General features: G+C 40.7%; 1 protein-coding gene across 2 annotated transcripts in view; it reads left to right on the plus strand.

The window, feature by feature from the left end:
- The window catches only part of Sik2 (salt inducible kinase 2), an 89,665-nt gene that overhangs the window by 51,703 nt on the left and 21,713 nt on the right, over window positions 1-16,249 (plus strand). For both annotated transcript variants that reach the window (XM_042682787.1, XM_042682786.1), the window contains exons 4-7: window positions 358-519; window positions 12,896-13,020; window positions 13,477-13,600; window positions 15,151-15,371. In XM_042682787.1, the coding sequence (XP_042538721.1) occupies window positions 358-519; window positions 12,896-13,020; window positions 13,477-13,600; window positions 15,151-15,371 (632 nt within the window). The remainder of the gene's footprint in view (window positions 1-357; window positions 520-12,895; window positions 13,021-13,476; window positions 13,601-15,150; window positions 15,372-16,249) is intronic.

Below are 16,249 nucleotides of genomic sequence, written 5' to 3' on the forward strand. Positions count from 1 at the left end.
CTTGTCTTTCATGGATTTTAAGCAGACTGAATATCATTGTAAGTTGTACTCAGTAAATTTTTAGTAACAACAGAAAAGCAGGACGTTCCTAGCATAAAAATCATCATGAGTTTGTGATGATTTGTCACTTGTTGATATCAGATCTTGGACTCTCACTATCTGAACTCCAGTGAAATACTGGAATACTTTGCCAAAGGTTTAAAAAAAAAAACAAACCTGGAAATCAGCAGTTTTTTTAATACGAATTGTTCATGGGGGAAAAAAAACTTTTTAAGACAATATCCCTCAAAGCTTGAATGCTGAAACTGAGATTATTTTATTTTGATGAATAACAGTAGATTCTTTCTTCTTTCACAGACTATCTTGCTAATCATGGTCGGTTAAATGAGTCTGAAGCCAGGAGAAAATTCTGGCAAATTCTTTCTGCTGTTGATTATTGCCACGGCCGGAAGATTGTGCACCGTGACCTCAAGGCTGAAAATCTCCTTTTGGATAACAACATGAATATCAAAATAGCAGGTAATTGGGATGCAGCTGACTCTGTAAAGATCAGAGATGAGCTATTGTCCTGGGTGTACAGAAACAATCAGTAGCTATAGATGACATCAAGCTTTCTCAGAGTATACTTTCTCTGTTTCCGCAGTGTTGTGTGTGATTACAAGAAAGGGAAATAAATTTCTTATTAATATACACAGTGGCAGGGCTTCATCTATGGTATGATTTGTGTCCAGGTTCCTGGTAGTTCTGTGTGGAAGAGCGATATATGTGAGTGTGAGTGATTGAGAGGGATAGAGAGGATAAAGAGGACAGTGCAGGTTGCTGGTGTTTTAACCTGCTCTTCTCATTATGGTTGATGGTCACAGAAAAGGGACAGACAGAAAAAAAAGACAAAGGAACTTATAGAAGCAGAATGAGAGTGATTTGAGACACAAAAGCATCTTGCCTTGATCTGATAACAAAGATTAAGGGTAGAGATCAGCTTGTTTTCTTCCCAGCCTTTGTACAATTACAGAAGTTTTTATATTTTATGTTTTGACTTTTTCTTTGCACAATCAAACTCAGTAGGTATTTTATATGTCAGGTTCTGTGCTATGCTAAATAAAATATGATATGTGGAAATTATTTCAGAGTGTATACATATATTAAAACACCATATTGTACACCTTGAAAGTAAGCAAGTGTTATTTGTCAATTATACTCTAATAAAACAGAAAAATATAGTGTAATAGTTCTATCAAAAAGATGTAGAGAGCCAGGTGCTGGTGGCTCACGCCTGTCATCCTAGCTACTCAGGAGGCTGAGATCTGAGGATCGCGGTTCAAAGCCAGCCCGGGCAGGAGAGACCGTGAGACTCCTATCTCCAATAAACCACCAGAAAACCGGAAGTGGCGCTGTAGCTCAAGTGGTAGAGCGCTCGCCTTGAGCTGAAGAGCTGAGGGACAGCGCCCAGGCCCAGAGTTCAAGCCCCACGACCGACAAAAAAAAAAAAAGATGTAAAGAGCCAGGTGCTGGTGGCTCACTCCTGTACTCCTTGTTACTCAGGAGGCTGAGATCTGAGGATTGCGATTTAAAGCCAGCCCGGACAGGAAAATCGTGAAACACTTATCTTCAGTAAACCACCAGAAAAACAGAAGTGGCACTGTGGCTGAAGTGGTAGAGTGCTAGCCCTGAGCTGAAGAGCTGAGGGATAGCGCCCAGGCCCAGAGTTCAAGCCCCCATGACTGACAAAAAAAAAAAAAATGTAGAGCTGGAGGTATAGCTCTGGCTACATTTGCCTAGCATGGGTAGGTCCCTACATTGGATTCCCCATCACTTTTTTTTTTTTTTGTCAGTCGTGGGGCTTGAACTCTGTGCCTAGGCGCTGTCCCTGTGCTCTTTAGCTCAAGGCAAGCGCTCTACCGCTTGAGCCACAGCGCCACTTCCAGTTTTCTAGTGGTTTATTGGTGATAAGAGTCTCACAGACTTTCCTGCCTGGGCTGGCTTTGAACCGAGATCCTCAGATCTCAGCCTCCTATGTAGCTAGGATTACAGGCGTAAGCCACCGGCGCCCAGTTCCCATCACTTTTTAAAGCTGGAGGTATACAAACTTCAGTAGAAGACAAATTTGAGGAAATAGCAGTTTCTCTGGGGAATCAGGGATGTTTCACAAAAGATGAACTATTTGAATTTAAGGCTTGAGGAACTTGCCAAGTATTTATACAGAATAAGGATGTTTCAGGCAGGTCAGTAGCAGTTGGAATGTTAAACTAGATTGTTAAACATTCTACAGACATAGGGAAGTGATAGGGTAAGAGCAGGCAGGTATACATAGTATATGAAAGGTCGTAAATGTCACATAAAAGATTTTTGAGATTGTTCTACAGGCAGTGGGAAGCTAACCTACTGAAAAATGTAACGTGTGTATGGATAACATAGAATTGGGATAAACCATATGTTAGCATCTGTCTCTGGCTGCAGAGTTAAGGTGGATGGGAACTATGGGTAGGATTGAAGAGAGGCAGATTTATGAGAAATCCCATGAAGAGCAAACAGGCCTAAAAAGAGCAGCATAGTCGAGGTTGCTGAATATATTACATAAATTAGCTGTTTCAGCTTTGTGGAATGTTGAAACTAACAAGCACACTAAGTCTAAATGAACATATTTGTCCGTGCTTATAAGGTAGAAGTCAGGCATTGGTGGCTCAGGAGGCTGGGATCCTGATGATGGTGCTTTGAGGCCAGCTCAGGCAGCAAATTCCACTAGACTACATTTCTAAACCAGAAAAACATAGAGCTGGGGGCATGGTTCAAATAGAGTACCAGCTAAACAAGCAAGCCAAGCATGCAAGAGTTCAGACCTGAGTACCACCAAAAAATGAAAGGGAGGGAGGGAAGAAGGAGAATAAAAGTATTAGGCATGAATCATCCTAAAGAAAATACAGCCGGGCGCTGGTGGCTCACGCCTGTAATCCTAGCTACTCAGGAGGCTGAGATCTGAGGATCGCGGTTCAAAGCCAGCCCGGGCAGGAAAGACCGTGAGACTCCTATCTCCAATAAACCACCAGAAAACCGGAAGTGGCGCTGTAGCTCAAGTGGTAGAGCGCTGGCCTTGAGCTGAAGAGCTGAGGGACAGCGCCCAGGCCCAGAGTTCAAGCCCCACGACCGACAAAAAAAAAAAAAAAAAAAAAAAAAAAAAAAAGAAAATACAGAATCATGGCTTTTTTGTGTGTGTGAAAATACTGTACAGAGGGGTTATAATTACATGGGCAAGATAATGAGTACATTTCTTATCAAGCATTGTAGCCTCCTCCTTCCCATCCCTTCCCATCCTCCCCCTACCCACCCAATCCGCCTCCTCCCTTCCCCCCCCACCAAAGTTGTAAAGTTCATTTCAACATAATGACTTGTACATCTCATTGTTGCAATGGGTCCACCTGTATCCCTATTTAAACGACTTGTTTTTTCCCTTCCCCTCCACAAATTATACCGCCATCAAATACAGTGAAAGCAGGGGTTATACTGTGGGGAGAGACATAGAAAGCAACAAAGAAATAATCTTATAAATGTGTTAGAAATAATCGCATGAAAGAAAAAAACATTTGAATACATATCTTAGGGTTCATTTCCCTAACATCAACTTATCTGACCTTTTCTGCTTAACTCAGACATATACTAGTTATTGCAAATAAGAGAAACCATGGGACCTATGTTTCCTTGGGTCTGGCTTACTTCACTTAATATAATTTTTTCCAAGTCTTTCCATTTCCTAACAAATGGGGCAATGTCATTCTTTCTGATGGAGGCATAGAATTCCATTATGTATATATACCACATTTTCTTGATTCATTCATCTCTGAGGGGCATCTGGGTTGGTTCCATATCTTAGCTGTGATAAATAATGCTGCAATAAACATAGTCATGCTGGTAGCTTTAGTGTGGTCTTGTTTGTGAACATTTGGGTAAATGCCCAAAAGGGGATTGCTGGGTCATAGGGGAGCTCTATGTGGAGTGTTTTGAGGAACCTCCATACTTCTTTCCAAAGTGGTTGAACAAGTTTACACTCCCACCAACAATGCAGTAAGGTTCCCTTCTGTCCACATCCCCTCCAGCATCTGTTGTTATTAGAGTTCTTGATTATAGCCATTCTAACTGGGGTGAGGTGGTATCTCAATGTTGTTTTGATTTGCATTTCTTTTATGGCTAGGGAAGTTGAGCATTTCTTCATGTGTCTATTGACCATCCTTCTTTCCTCTTCAGAGAAGTTTCTCTTTAAGTCTTTAGCCCTCTTATTTATTGGGCAGTTGTTTCTTTGAAGATTTGTTGTTGGAGGATTTAATTTTTTGGGTTCCAGTTATATTTTAGATATGAGACCCTTGTCTGTTATATGGCTAGTGAAGATCTCCCAATCCGTGGGCTTTCTATTGATCTTGCTAGCTATGTCCTTTGCCATGCAGAAACTCTGCAATTTGATGCAATCCCATTTGTCCAACCTTTCTTTGATTTGTTGTGAGAAACATGGCTTTTAAGATCAGCTAGGGCTGGGAATGTGGCTTAGTGGTATAGTGCTTTCATAGCACACATGAAGTCCTGGGTTCCATTACTCATTGCCACTAAACAGGAAAAGCCAGAAGTGGTGTTGTGGTTCTAGTGGTAGAGTGCTAGCCTTGAGCAAAAGAAGCTCAGGGGTAGTACCCAGGCCCAGAGTTCCGGAGTTCAAGCCCCAGGAGTGGCAAAGAAAAAAAAAAATAGACCAGCTTGTAGTTTTTGCTGCCTGCTATGGTAATGACTTCAGACATTATTTGTGGCTTTTGCCACAGCTTGCTGCCACCTGTGTTTGCCTGTCACCTCAGACAGGGGGCCTCCAACCTTTGTAAAATGTGAGCATTGGGATATTCAGAGTAAAAAGCTGAATGCAAAGCACTGTTAGCTTTCAGTAGTCTTAGTAATTGCAGTGCTATTTCCTTCTAGCTATTTTAGCTTATGGCTATTCAGGCCTTAAGTTGAAAAACATTTGATTTTATTCTCCAGTCTGAAATTCTTACAGCAAATACTTACAGAAGGAGTCAAATGTATGAATTAATTGGAGAAAGTTTGAAGAAAATGAACAGGGCTTGGGTTGGTGTTTTAACCTCTTGGGCCAGAGTTTCTTATCTATTGAAAAGTGTCTAATCTGTCTTTCAAGGACATTGTAGAAATCCATGATTACTAGGGACAAGTAGGTAATACAGGGCACTAGCCCATTCTTTAGAGCCAGGCAACGTAGGTTTTAATCCTTACTAGCTCAGTGACTGTGGACACATTTTCCAACCTCTCTGTTCTGTTTCCTTATCTGTAATAAAGGAATGACACAGTTCACAGTGGCTCTTACTTAAATTAATATTTGTTATGTACGTAAAACAGTGCCTGGTATGTAGTGTTAGTTTAAGTGTGTATAAAATAAATTATTAATTGAAGTTCAACAAAGTTGGGTTTTTTTCAATTAACCAGTCTTTTTAAAGCCTTATTAGGGGAGAGGAGTAGGGATAGTAGGAGAAAAATGAAATGTACTCATTACCTTACTTATGTAACTGTAACCCCTCTAAACAGCACCTTTACAACAAAATAAAATAAAATTTTTAAAATGCTTATTTAAAAAGCCTTATTAGCACAAATCTTAAAAGAACAAGAAAATTTTAACCTCTTCTATTTGAAATGATCTCTTGTAGCTAATTAATTTTCCTCTTTAATAAACCTAAATGTAATTCGTAATCCATAATTAGCCCAATAAATCTGACCTGTGTATTACAAGCCATTTGTTGTCTGTCAGGAGGAGTATTTCCTTTCTGGTTTGATTTGGTAGCTCACCACCTATCTGTGCTGTTGCAGCTAATAGCCTTCCTATGGACTAGAAGACATTGAGACAGGGTTCTGTGTGTATGATTTTTAGTTTCATGCCCTAGAACTGAAAAAGGTGAAGGAAGTGAAAATAACATCTATCAAAAGGATACCTACTGAAAGTCTCACATTTGTTATCCTCCTGTGGCTTCAGTAAGAAGAGCCTTGCATGGCTGGGTGAGGTGGCTTATGCATGTAATCCTAGCTACATGGGAGGCAGAGACAGTGAGAATCATTGTTGTTCAAGGGCAGTCTAGGGGGAAAAAAAGTAAGCAAGACTCCATCTCAACTAATAAAAAGCTGGGTGTAATGGAGAATGTCTGTTATCCCCACTACATAGGAATCATAAATAGGAGAATAACAGAAGAGAATCACAGGACAGGCCAACACATGGATAATAAATATGAGGTCCTGTTATAAAAATTACTAAAGCAAAAGGAGTGGAAGATAAGGCTCAAGTTGTAGAGTGTCTATCTGGGTAACACAAGGCACACACACACACACAAATACACACGCACGCACTACCCTCCCTCCTCAAATGATCTTTGCATGTAAATAAGTACAGGGAGATTGTTGTGTGCTTCAAACCTGCTTAGCTAGAGCAGCACATTAAGCCTGGAGCATGGAGAGGAACTCTCAGGAGGCTTGGTTGGTTTGGTTTTCCCCTCTCCTATACTTACCTATTGAGGCTGAAAAGATAATTTATTTGCTTTTTACCTCATTGAACTCCCTGATTAGAAAGGTTCATGTCTCACACTGAGGAGCAGGATCATGTTTCATCTCTGCTGTGACGATTATTCCTTTGCCTCCTGTCAGTCAGAAGAGTGACTGATGCTTGGAAGTGAGCTGTGCAACTGCTTTTTCTCACTGGTAGGCAGCTGAGCGTGCCTTGAAGTCAGCACGCACAGTGATCTTCACTGCTGTTAAAATAATTACAAAGAAGGCGTAACTCCTCACCGAAACTAGGTAGCTAAATTCTACAGGTTAATTTGAGAAACAGGGATAAATTTAATCCCAAAGCCATCTGCTGCTCACTAAGAGGATTTTTTAAATTATAAATTAGACATTATAACACGCTGCTGGGGATTAAAAACTGCCTGATTATTTACTTTTTCTTAGCCTGAAGACAGGTTTTTTCAATATTTTGTTTGCTTTTTTCCTTTACTTTTAATGACTTAGTTTACCTAACACTTTCTCCTTAATTAAATAAAAATCCTAAAAGTATTTAGTAATTACAATCATTTTGCAACAGTAAACACTGACAAACAGTTAGCCTTCCTCGTATCTTATTCATAATGTGTGTTCTCTGTTCCCTGCTGCTCACTGTGGTGCTACAGGAACAAGAACAGGAACAAAGGTCAATAGAAAAGGAGCAGCTTTGTCCCAGCCCTATGCCTAAGGAACCAGATCAGCACATCTCACTCAGTCTGCCTTAACATTCCTTCTCTCCTATTCTCGGCTCCCATAATACAGTAATCATCAGGATCTGCATATTTGTTCTTTGCAAGGCTCCATGATTCCTAAAACACTGACCTTTTGCACTGATAATTTATGTAATCTAGTGATGACAGTAAAAATATTTTTATATTATTGTCCTTATCAGGAAGATAAAGGTCAGTCCCTCAATTTTTAAGATACAGAACCAAAAACAATAATACAATTTTAGTGTATGGTCAAGGTGATCCATGGTCTGTTACTAGCTCCTTTTTTTTTTTCTTTTTGCCAGTGCCAGGGTTTGAATTCAGTCCCTGTGTTTGCTCATCTTGCTTACTTGAACCACACTTCCAGGTCAACCTTTTGCTGCTCAGAGATGAAATCTCACAAACTTTTCTCCCCAGCATGGCTTCAAACTGCAATTTCCAGAACTCAGCCTCCTGAGTATCTAAGAGTACAGGTGTGAGCCACCATTGCCTGGCTCTCTTCAGCTTTTTTTTTCTTTCTTTTTTTTAATTTTTTTGGGTCCGGTCTTGGGGCCTGAACTCTGGCCTGGGCGCTGTCCCTCAGCTCTTCAGCTCAAGGCTAGCGCTCTACCACTTGTGAGCCACAGTGCCACTTCCGGTTTTTTTTTTCCTGCTTATGTGGTGCTGAGGAATCTAACTCAGGGCCTCATGCATGCAAGGCAAGCGCTCTATCACTGAGCCACCTTCCCAGCCCATCTCTTCAGCTTTTATATTGTATTAGGTACTACATATAATATATATGATGTAGAGAATTTGTGTAGATTGTATGCAAATGCTACACTAATTTAATAAGGGATTTGAGCCTCTGTGGATTTTTACATGCATGGAGATTCCCAGAACCAATTCCCCATAAATACGAAGGCCAACTGCATAGTCCATTAGTAAGGTGATAAGAAACAAATCCTGAATTTCCATGTTGCAGCCACTCATTTATTCCTTACTTTACTATATAATTTTGGCAGAAAGCTGTAGGCTGTGAATAAAGAAAATTATCCATACGCCTATGGAGAAATAAAAAGACTTTTATTTTTAAATACCTTCCCATTGCCACTTCTTAAACTTGACAGTTATTAACTTGATCAAAAATAGCTCCAAGTCACTGTGCCAGGGAAGGACATAAAGGTGGTGGTTAACAGTGAGGGCTCTGCAGTCAAACCTGCCTTCTGTTCCAGTTCTGCCACATGCCAGTTAGCCGTACATCCTCTAGCAAGGGAATGTTCTACCTTCACTTCCCTCCTTTATACGGTTACTAAGAAGTCTTCCTCAAAAAGCTTAAATTACCAACTGGAAAAAAAAAAAAAACATACAAAAACACTTTTTAAAAAGGTAAGGACATGGGCTGGGCTGTCGTTCAGTGGTAGAGCTCAGCTTTATGTGTAGACACTGAATTTGATCACAAACATTGGAAAAAAGAGAAGAGAGAAAGAGATTAAGAACAAAGTATTGGTGCAGCAAATCTTTATTGGACAGCTATAGACTGCCAACTGCATGCTGTGGGGCTGGATATGCAGACTTTTTCCCCCCATTCTACTACAGCAATTTAGTCTATGGGGAAAACAGATAAGTACAACAATAATGACTATATTGTTAATATCAGCAATCACTACCATTTACAGTACTTACTTTTTCAATAGCATTGTATGTTTCTTCTACTTATATCAATATTCTCAACTTCATGAACTGTAGTGTCCCCCATTTTGCAAATAATGATACCAAGTCTCTGTGAAATGAGCTGACTTGCTCAAGATTACCTGCCTAAGCAGAAAATCAGGATCTGCCTGATTCCAGGTTCTTTATCCACTCATTGGGCAATTCTAACTACAATGTCTGAGGTGCTCTGGAGTCTAGAGACTTACGTATGTATGTACTATTGTAATAGCTGAGTGGACCTTGTCTTTCAATGTTTCTTTAAAAAAAATTTTTTTTTTGGCAGTACTGAGGATTGAACTCAGAGCCTTATACTTACTAGGCAAGTGGTCTATCACTTAAAGCATAGTCCTTTTTGCTTTTATTTTTTTATTTTGGTTGTAAGGCTTGAACTCAGAGCCTGGGTACTGTCCCTGGACATTTTGTCCAAAGCTAGCCACACACCACTTCTGGTTTTCTGGTGATAATTGGAAATGAGTCTTACTGACTTTCCTGCCCCAGCTGGCTTTGAACTGTGATCTTCACATCTCAACCTGAGTAGTTGGGATTACAGGCATGAGCCACCAGCACCCAGCTTTTTCTTTCTTTTTTAGATAAAATTTTGTGTTTTGCTTGGACTTGAGTCAGACCTCAATCCTTCTGCCTCTAGTTTACAGATATCTGGGATTATGAGCCTCAACCAACCATTCCAAGTTGTTTCTTGAGATAAGATCTCACTAGCTCTTTGCTTGGGTTGGCTGCAAACTCTGATTCTCCTCTGTCTCCTTCCTGAGTAGCTAGGATTACAGGTTTATGGCACCATGCTCAGCTTCATTGTTTCCTTTAATATTGTATTGTTCTCAGTTACAGAGAAAAGAACTAAATGTCTGCTTAATGCCACTCTTCTTATGAGTAAAATTGAAGCCTTTTCTGTCCTAGATCTGTAAAGCCAAGATTGTAAGTGGACTACCTAACACAGACATGGTACTTCTCCCCTAGGTTTTGCTCTCTTGCTATGAAGTGTACCACTGAGAGGCCATGATAGCCAGGCTGCCTTCCCAACAGGCTCTACCTGTGACTTTTGTTGTCGTTGTTGTTCAAGACTGGGACTTGAACTTGGTATCTGACCATTTTATTCATTGACTGGTGTTGTACCACTCAAACCACACCTCCAACCCCTGTGACTCCCTTTTGTTTATTCCACCAGGCTGTGGGGAGTTCAGAACGAAAGGGCTCTGTAAGGGCGCTTTGAGACACTGAAGATTTACAGTACTATTTGGAGAGTATCTTCAATGTGTATACAGTAAAAGAACATCCTATGATTATGGTTTAATGTGCAGCCATTATTGGGCCTATTTAAGGCCCTCTACATCCAAGATTTCTTGGGCTTCTCTTTAAGTGAAACTAACCTTGTCCTGTATAAATCAAATTTGGACATTTAGTTCTTGACTCACTTGAGAGTATAGCTTTCCTAAAAAACTAGAAACACACACACATGTGTGTACATACAGATTATGAGGTAGCAGGAATGATTAGTGGGCCGTGAGATAGGGAGCACAGGCCTTTCTGATGGTCATTTGGGGAAGTGAGATCAAGGACTGAAATGAGGCTTCGCTGTAAAGAGAGTAGTGGCAAACCTATCCTGTTACTCCACAGGCTTTACCCATGTATATGTACCCCTTTGTCTCCTGAACCCCAAGACTCCCACTACACTTTTTTTTCTCCTCCTTTGTGTTTCCTTGGGACTTTTTTCTCTGAAAGGCAACAGTTGGCAATAATGTCTCCCAACTGTGCTCCAGACGTTTAACATCCTTCATCACATTTAATCCTCAAAAGTATCCTATCTGGAAAGGAGATTATCCCACTTGTAGCGATTAGGAACTAATGTTGAGGAAAGTTAAATAACTTCCTAGGAGACTTGAAACTAGAAAGTGGCAAAACTGAAAGTCAACTCTAGTTCTTTCCAAATTGATGATGCTGGAGTTATAGGTTATTCTTACTACCATTACTGCTACCTGCTTCTACATCTTTTTTTTTTTTTCTTTTTTTGGGGGGGTCCGGTTGTGGGCCTGAACTCTGGGCCTGGGCACTGTCCCTCAGCTCTTCAGCTCAAGGCTAGCGCTCTACCACTTGAGCCACAGCGCCACTTCTGGCTTTTTTCTTTTTGCTTATGTGGTGCTGAGGAATCGAACCCAGGGCCTCAAGCATGCAAGGCAAGCACTCTACCACTGAGCCACCTTCCCAGCCCCCTGCTTCTACATCTTATGTCAGCAAGCCAAAGTATATTCAGCTTGGACTAAAAACATATTTTCCTGAGTTTCAGATGTGTGCCTGGTCTCAAGATGCAAAAAGAGTGTGAGTTTACATTTGCACATTGGCCACAGTACAACCGGCTGACTAGTGTCATTTAGTGTTGCATCTTCACCTGAGGGAAACACTAAAACTGATCCAAGCCAGGCACCAGTGGCTCAAGCCTGTAATCCTAGATACTCAGAAGGCTTAGATCTGAAGATCATGGTTCAAAGCCAGCCTGGGCAGGAAAGTCCATGAGACTCTTATCTCCACTTAACCACGAGAAAGCCCGAAGTGGTACTGTAGCTCAAGTGGTAGAGCACTAGCCTTGAGCTGAAGAGCTGAGGGACAGCGCCCAGGCCCCACAACCGACAAAAATAAAAAACTGATCCAAGTCTCAAAGCCAGTCAGTAAGTGGTGATTGGATCCAGTCCCCTTGGGGGCATCTCTTAACGCTTATTCTGCAGCAATGCTATGCCCTGGCTAGATGTAGAGCCAGTTCCTATCAATTCCCAAAGCATATATGACAACATAAGATAGTGTGATTACAACTTCCAAAACAATAGCATTTGTTGCTTCAATTAGAACATGAGACTATAAAAACAGCAAAAGAGTCAACTTACATTTATATCAAAGATCACTGGATTTCTTGTGTGTATTATAGGCCTGTGATTACAGAAGCTGCAGAATGCATTCTATATATCCATGCTAGAGATTCTAGCTGGGCACCAGGGGCGCTAGCCTGTAATCCTTGCTACCAAAATCTATAGGCTCAAAGTTCAAAAGTCGGTAAGACTCCAAAATAACCATCATAAACTAGGACTGTAGGCATGGCTTAAGTGGTAGAGTGCCAGCCAAGTAAGCAAACAAAGTAATTGAGAAGTACTGAGTTCAAATTCCAGTACTCTACCCAGAAGAAAAAAGCTGTAGATTCAGTATGACTTAAGATTATAAAGGGAAGGCTATTAACTGTTTGAAATATGACGCCATCTCCTTCCATAAATCATGCCAAGTGGCTAGTGACTAGGCTGTCTTATTCATATGTTACTGAGCTGTTAGATGAGTATCTTCCTAACAGGATGTATGGATCAACACAGAGTACTTAGGAAACTCTTCTCGGTTGCCTCGTGTTATGTATCTTGATACTTAGCAATAACAGCAGCCAGACATTTCCTTATGCTTAACCTATTTGTTTTTTCCTTATAAAACATGTAAAAAATTAAATTCTATGATTACCAAATTCATAATGACTCCACATACGTGGTTTGAGATAGGCATGGTGATGCCTCTTTCTAAGCCTACTACTCAGAAGGCTGAGGCCTTGGGAGCCAGAGTTTGCAGTCAGCCTGGTTTGCACAGCAAGACCCTGTCTCAAAAGTAAAAAAAAGCAACCTTGATTCAGTTTTTTTTCCAAATTCTCACTCTGTCTTTGAGAGAGAACCTTGATTCACAAGTACCTTCGTTCAACAGCTTTTCTGAGTACTTGCTATTTGTTGGTCATCATGCTATTGCTAAGGAAGCGTGTCAAGATAGATGTCTTCCCAGTCCTTCATTGAATGAGTAGAAATGACATGGTTCATAGAGCCGATCATAAAATTTCTACAGAGAAATGCAGTGTAGTTTGAGAACATAGATGAAAGTAACATTTATTTCCATCCCAATAGATTTCGGTTTTGGAAATTTCTTTAAAAATGGTGAACTGCTGGCAACGTGGTGTGGCAGCCCCCCTTATGCAGCCCCAGAAGTGTTTGAAGGGCAGCAGTATGAAGGACCACAGCTGGACATTTGGGTATTGCTTTGCTTTGCTGGTTACATCTATCTGTAATAATAATACTTCCTACCCTGGCCCATCTTAGAAGCTCCTGTTGCTTAGCACATAGCAGTGTTTCATATTTCCCCACCCACTGAACTATAATTAGAGCCCGTTGAAGTGGATCTCAAGGAAGGCCCTAGGGACAGGTGTTACCTTCTGAGCATTTAAAGTTAAATAGTAAGCAACCTGATCAAGTTCAGATCACTGAGGATTTATTATACTTACTGTTACCAGGGAATGTCAGATATTGTTCGACCATAGTAGCTCAAGACTCCTGGAGATCGGGCTGGGGGTTTAGCCCAGCGGAAGGGCGCCCGCCCGGCACGCGCAAGGCCCTGGGTTCTGGGGGGAAAAAAAAGACTCCCGGTGTTGTTTAGTAGCACCATGTCTAAAGTTCTCTCTGGAAAGTGATTGCCCTGTTTTCTTCCCCAGAGCATGGGAGTGGTTCTTTACGTCCTTGTCTGTGGAGCACTGCCTTTTGATGGACCCACTCTGCCAATTTTGAGGCAGAGGGTTTTGGAAGGAAGATTCCGGATTCCATATTTTATGTCAGAAGGTAAGAAAGTAATCATCTTACTAACTCTGCTTTTCAGAATTTGTGCTGACATGAAATGTCTGGGCAAAAAGTCCCTTTTTCCTGAGAGTTAAGAGTACCAAAGAAAATGACTGAGTCATTTTTAAAGCTATAGAAATAAGCAGTTACTCTCCATGTAGATGAGAGAAGCTTCCTTGTAACTGAGAACAGAAGTTTCCCAGATTAAGAGCAGCACGTCTTCCCATTCACTCAAGTCTATAAATGTCCCAGGTTTATTTTAGACTTCCAGAAAGAACACTTCATAGATGCATGTTCACAACCATTTTACTCTAAGTATGAAGTAGGTTTGCAAAATTAATATATTTTTAATTAAAATTAAAAGCCAACTGGCAGAACTCTGGAGAGTTACGTAGATAGATCACAATTCCTGCCCATCTTGTATTGGGTAGTTATTATCAGTGACAATTAAATTTATTTCACAGTCTCATTCTTAACTTTTGGTGATGCCGGGGCTGGAACTCAGGTCTTGCTCTTAGTAAGAAAACTTCCCACCACTTGAGCCATTACCCAGCCCTTTTTATTTTCATGGCTTTTCAAGCCTGGACCATGATCCCCCTGCTTAACACTTCCCCACTCACAATTGGTTGAGATAAGGTCTCTAGAACTTTTTGCCTGAGCTGACCTGGAACTGCAGTCCTCCCAATCTTAGCCTCCCAAGTAACTAGGATTGCAGGTATGAGCCACTGTACCCAATTCATCCTTCACCCTTTTGCTTCTACTAGCAGTGGATGTAATTATCTTGGGTAACTGAGAGTGTAGGCTCTAGAGCCAGACTATCTGCTTGTCATCTGCAAGTCATTTCTCCCTGTGCTTCAGTTCCTTATCTATAAAAACGGCAGTAACAATAGTTCCCAAAGCACTTGGCATGGTGCCTATAGTTTAGAATTCTGTGAAGTTAGCTTACCTGAGAGTGATGCTGTCAGCCCAGAGAATGAGCTAGTTATTGCTAGTGCTCAGAGCTCCAGCAGTGCTGTGTTGAGTGTAATCTCAAGAAAATACCCTTCCACATACATTTTTCTAAGTGGGACTGATGAGAGGTTTTTTTATCCATGGAAGGTTTTCGGCTTAGTGAATCAGCTATAGATATGACTGAGGATCAGTTTATTATTTACTTGTTGTACAATTGTAGACAGATTATTTCTAATGAAAATCTCAGTCTGTGACTAGATAATTTTAGTTGAGAAATTCAGAAGAAAAGCTGATTTCACACAGATTCACCTAGACCCATACCCTACTGTTTTTCTCAAGTATTTTTGTTTACCATGTGAACTTGACAAATCAGTATCTTTCATGTATACATTCACTCATTTGCCCTACTTTCCAGTGAAGGATACAAACATTAACGCCACTCACAAAAGCTCAGGGGCAGCACCTAGGCCCAGAGTTCAAGCCCTAAGACAGGCAAAAACAAAAACAAGAATATTAACACTGTTGTAAAGTCATTTAAGTCAAGCAAATAACCCTGAAATACTAGGAGGTTTATGACTGTTGTACCATTGTGCTTTCTATAGATTGTGAGCATCTTATTAGGAGGATGTTGGTCCTTGACCCATCTAAACGGCTAACCATAGCTCAAATTAAGGAGCATAAGTGGATGCTCATAGAAGTTCCTATCCAGAGGCCTATTCTCTATCCACAAGAGCAAGAAAACGAGCCATCCATCGGGGAATATAATGAACAGGTTCTACGATTGATGCACAGCCTTGGGATAGATCAGCAGAAGACCATTGAGGTAAAAACACCAGCGATTTGACTAAAGATGTGTTAGTACTCTTCTGAACTCAATAACTTGCTCACACCTATCAACCTGGTCTTCTAGCACATGCCTCTCCTGCACCTAGGTGTAGTGTTTAGGGTTCCCTTACTATTACATCAGACTGTGTCTAAATTCAGTCTGCCAAAAAGTTCAAGTGGGAGGGTTTATAGAGGATTCAGACATGGCAGTGATGGAAACTTAATAGTTCAAGTTAGAAAATGTCTTCCAAAATGAAACATGAAGTTTCATAGCAGTATTAACACTAGTTTGCATAGAATGTAAATGTGCAGGTAAGGAGTAAAGCTGAAAGTCAAGCAGGGAACAAGAAGCAAGAGCATCAGATTTAAGAAAGTCAGTGGATTGTGAACTGGAGATACTCAGAAGGCAGAAACAGGTGGGGTCCTGATTTAGAAATATTATGGGTCATATAACTGAGAAGGTCATGAACCTGGAAAATTCCTCTTGCCTTTTGTTGCTTTCCTCAAATAGTTAGCATATTTATAGGGTATACATACTTTTAATGCCTTTACAACAATGGAGGAAAGCCATGGCTTTTCACCTACCAGAATTCTCCAGTGTAAAGTTAGTATTTTCCTTTCTCCATACTCTTGTCCTGGGAAGCAAGTTATTATGTCATCCATTACCAGGAAAGGTGGTGGTTAAGTACCACAGGAGTAGAGTATGTATGAAATGGAATTCTTCTGTAACAAGGGTTTCTCTCTCTTCCCCAGTTTATTTTTTAGTCATTTATATATGTTTATATTGTTACATTTTGGAGTTAGCTTTGTAGCTCTTCATCTGGTGATCAAGGCTTTTGTCTCTGAATATGGAGTGAGGTGGTGACCATTTGCGTC

This window comes from Dipodomys spectabilis, unplaced genomic scaffold (assembly GCF_019054845.1).
Source record: "Dipodomys spectabilis isolate Male_0828 unplaced genomic scaffold, ASM1905484v1 ptg000076l, whole genome shotgun sequence".
In the NCBI taxonomy this organism is placed as follows: Eukaryota; Metazoa; Chordata; class Mammalia; order Rodentia; family Heteromyidae; genus Dipodomys; species Dipodomys spectabilis.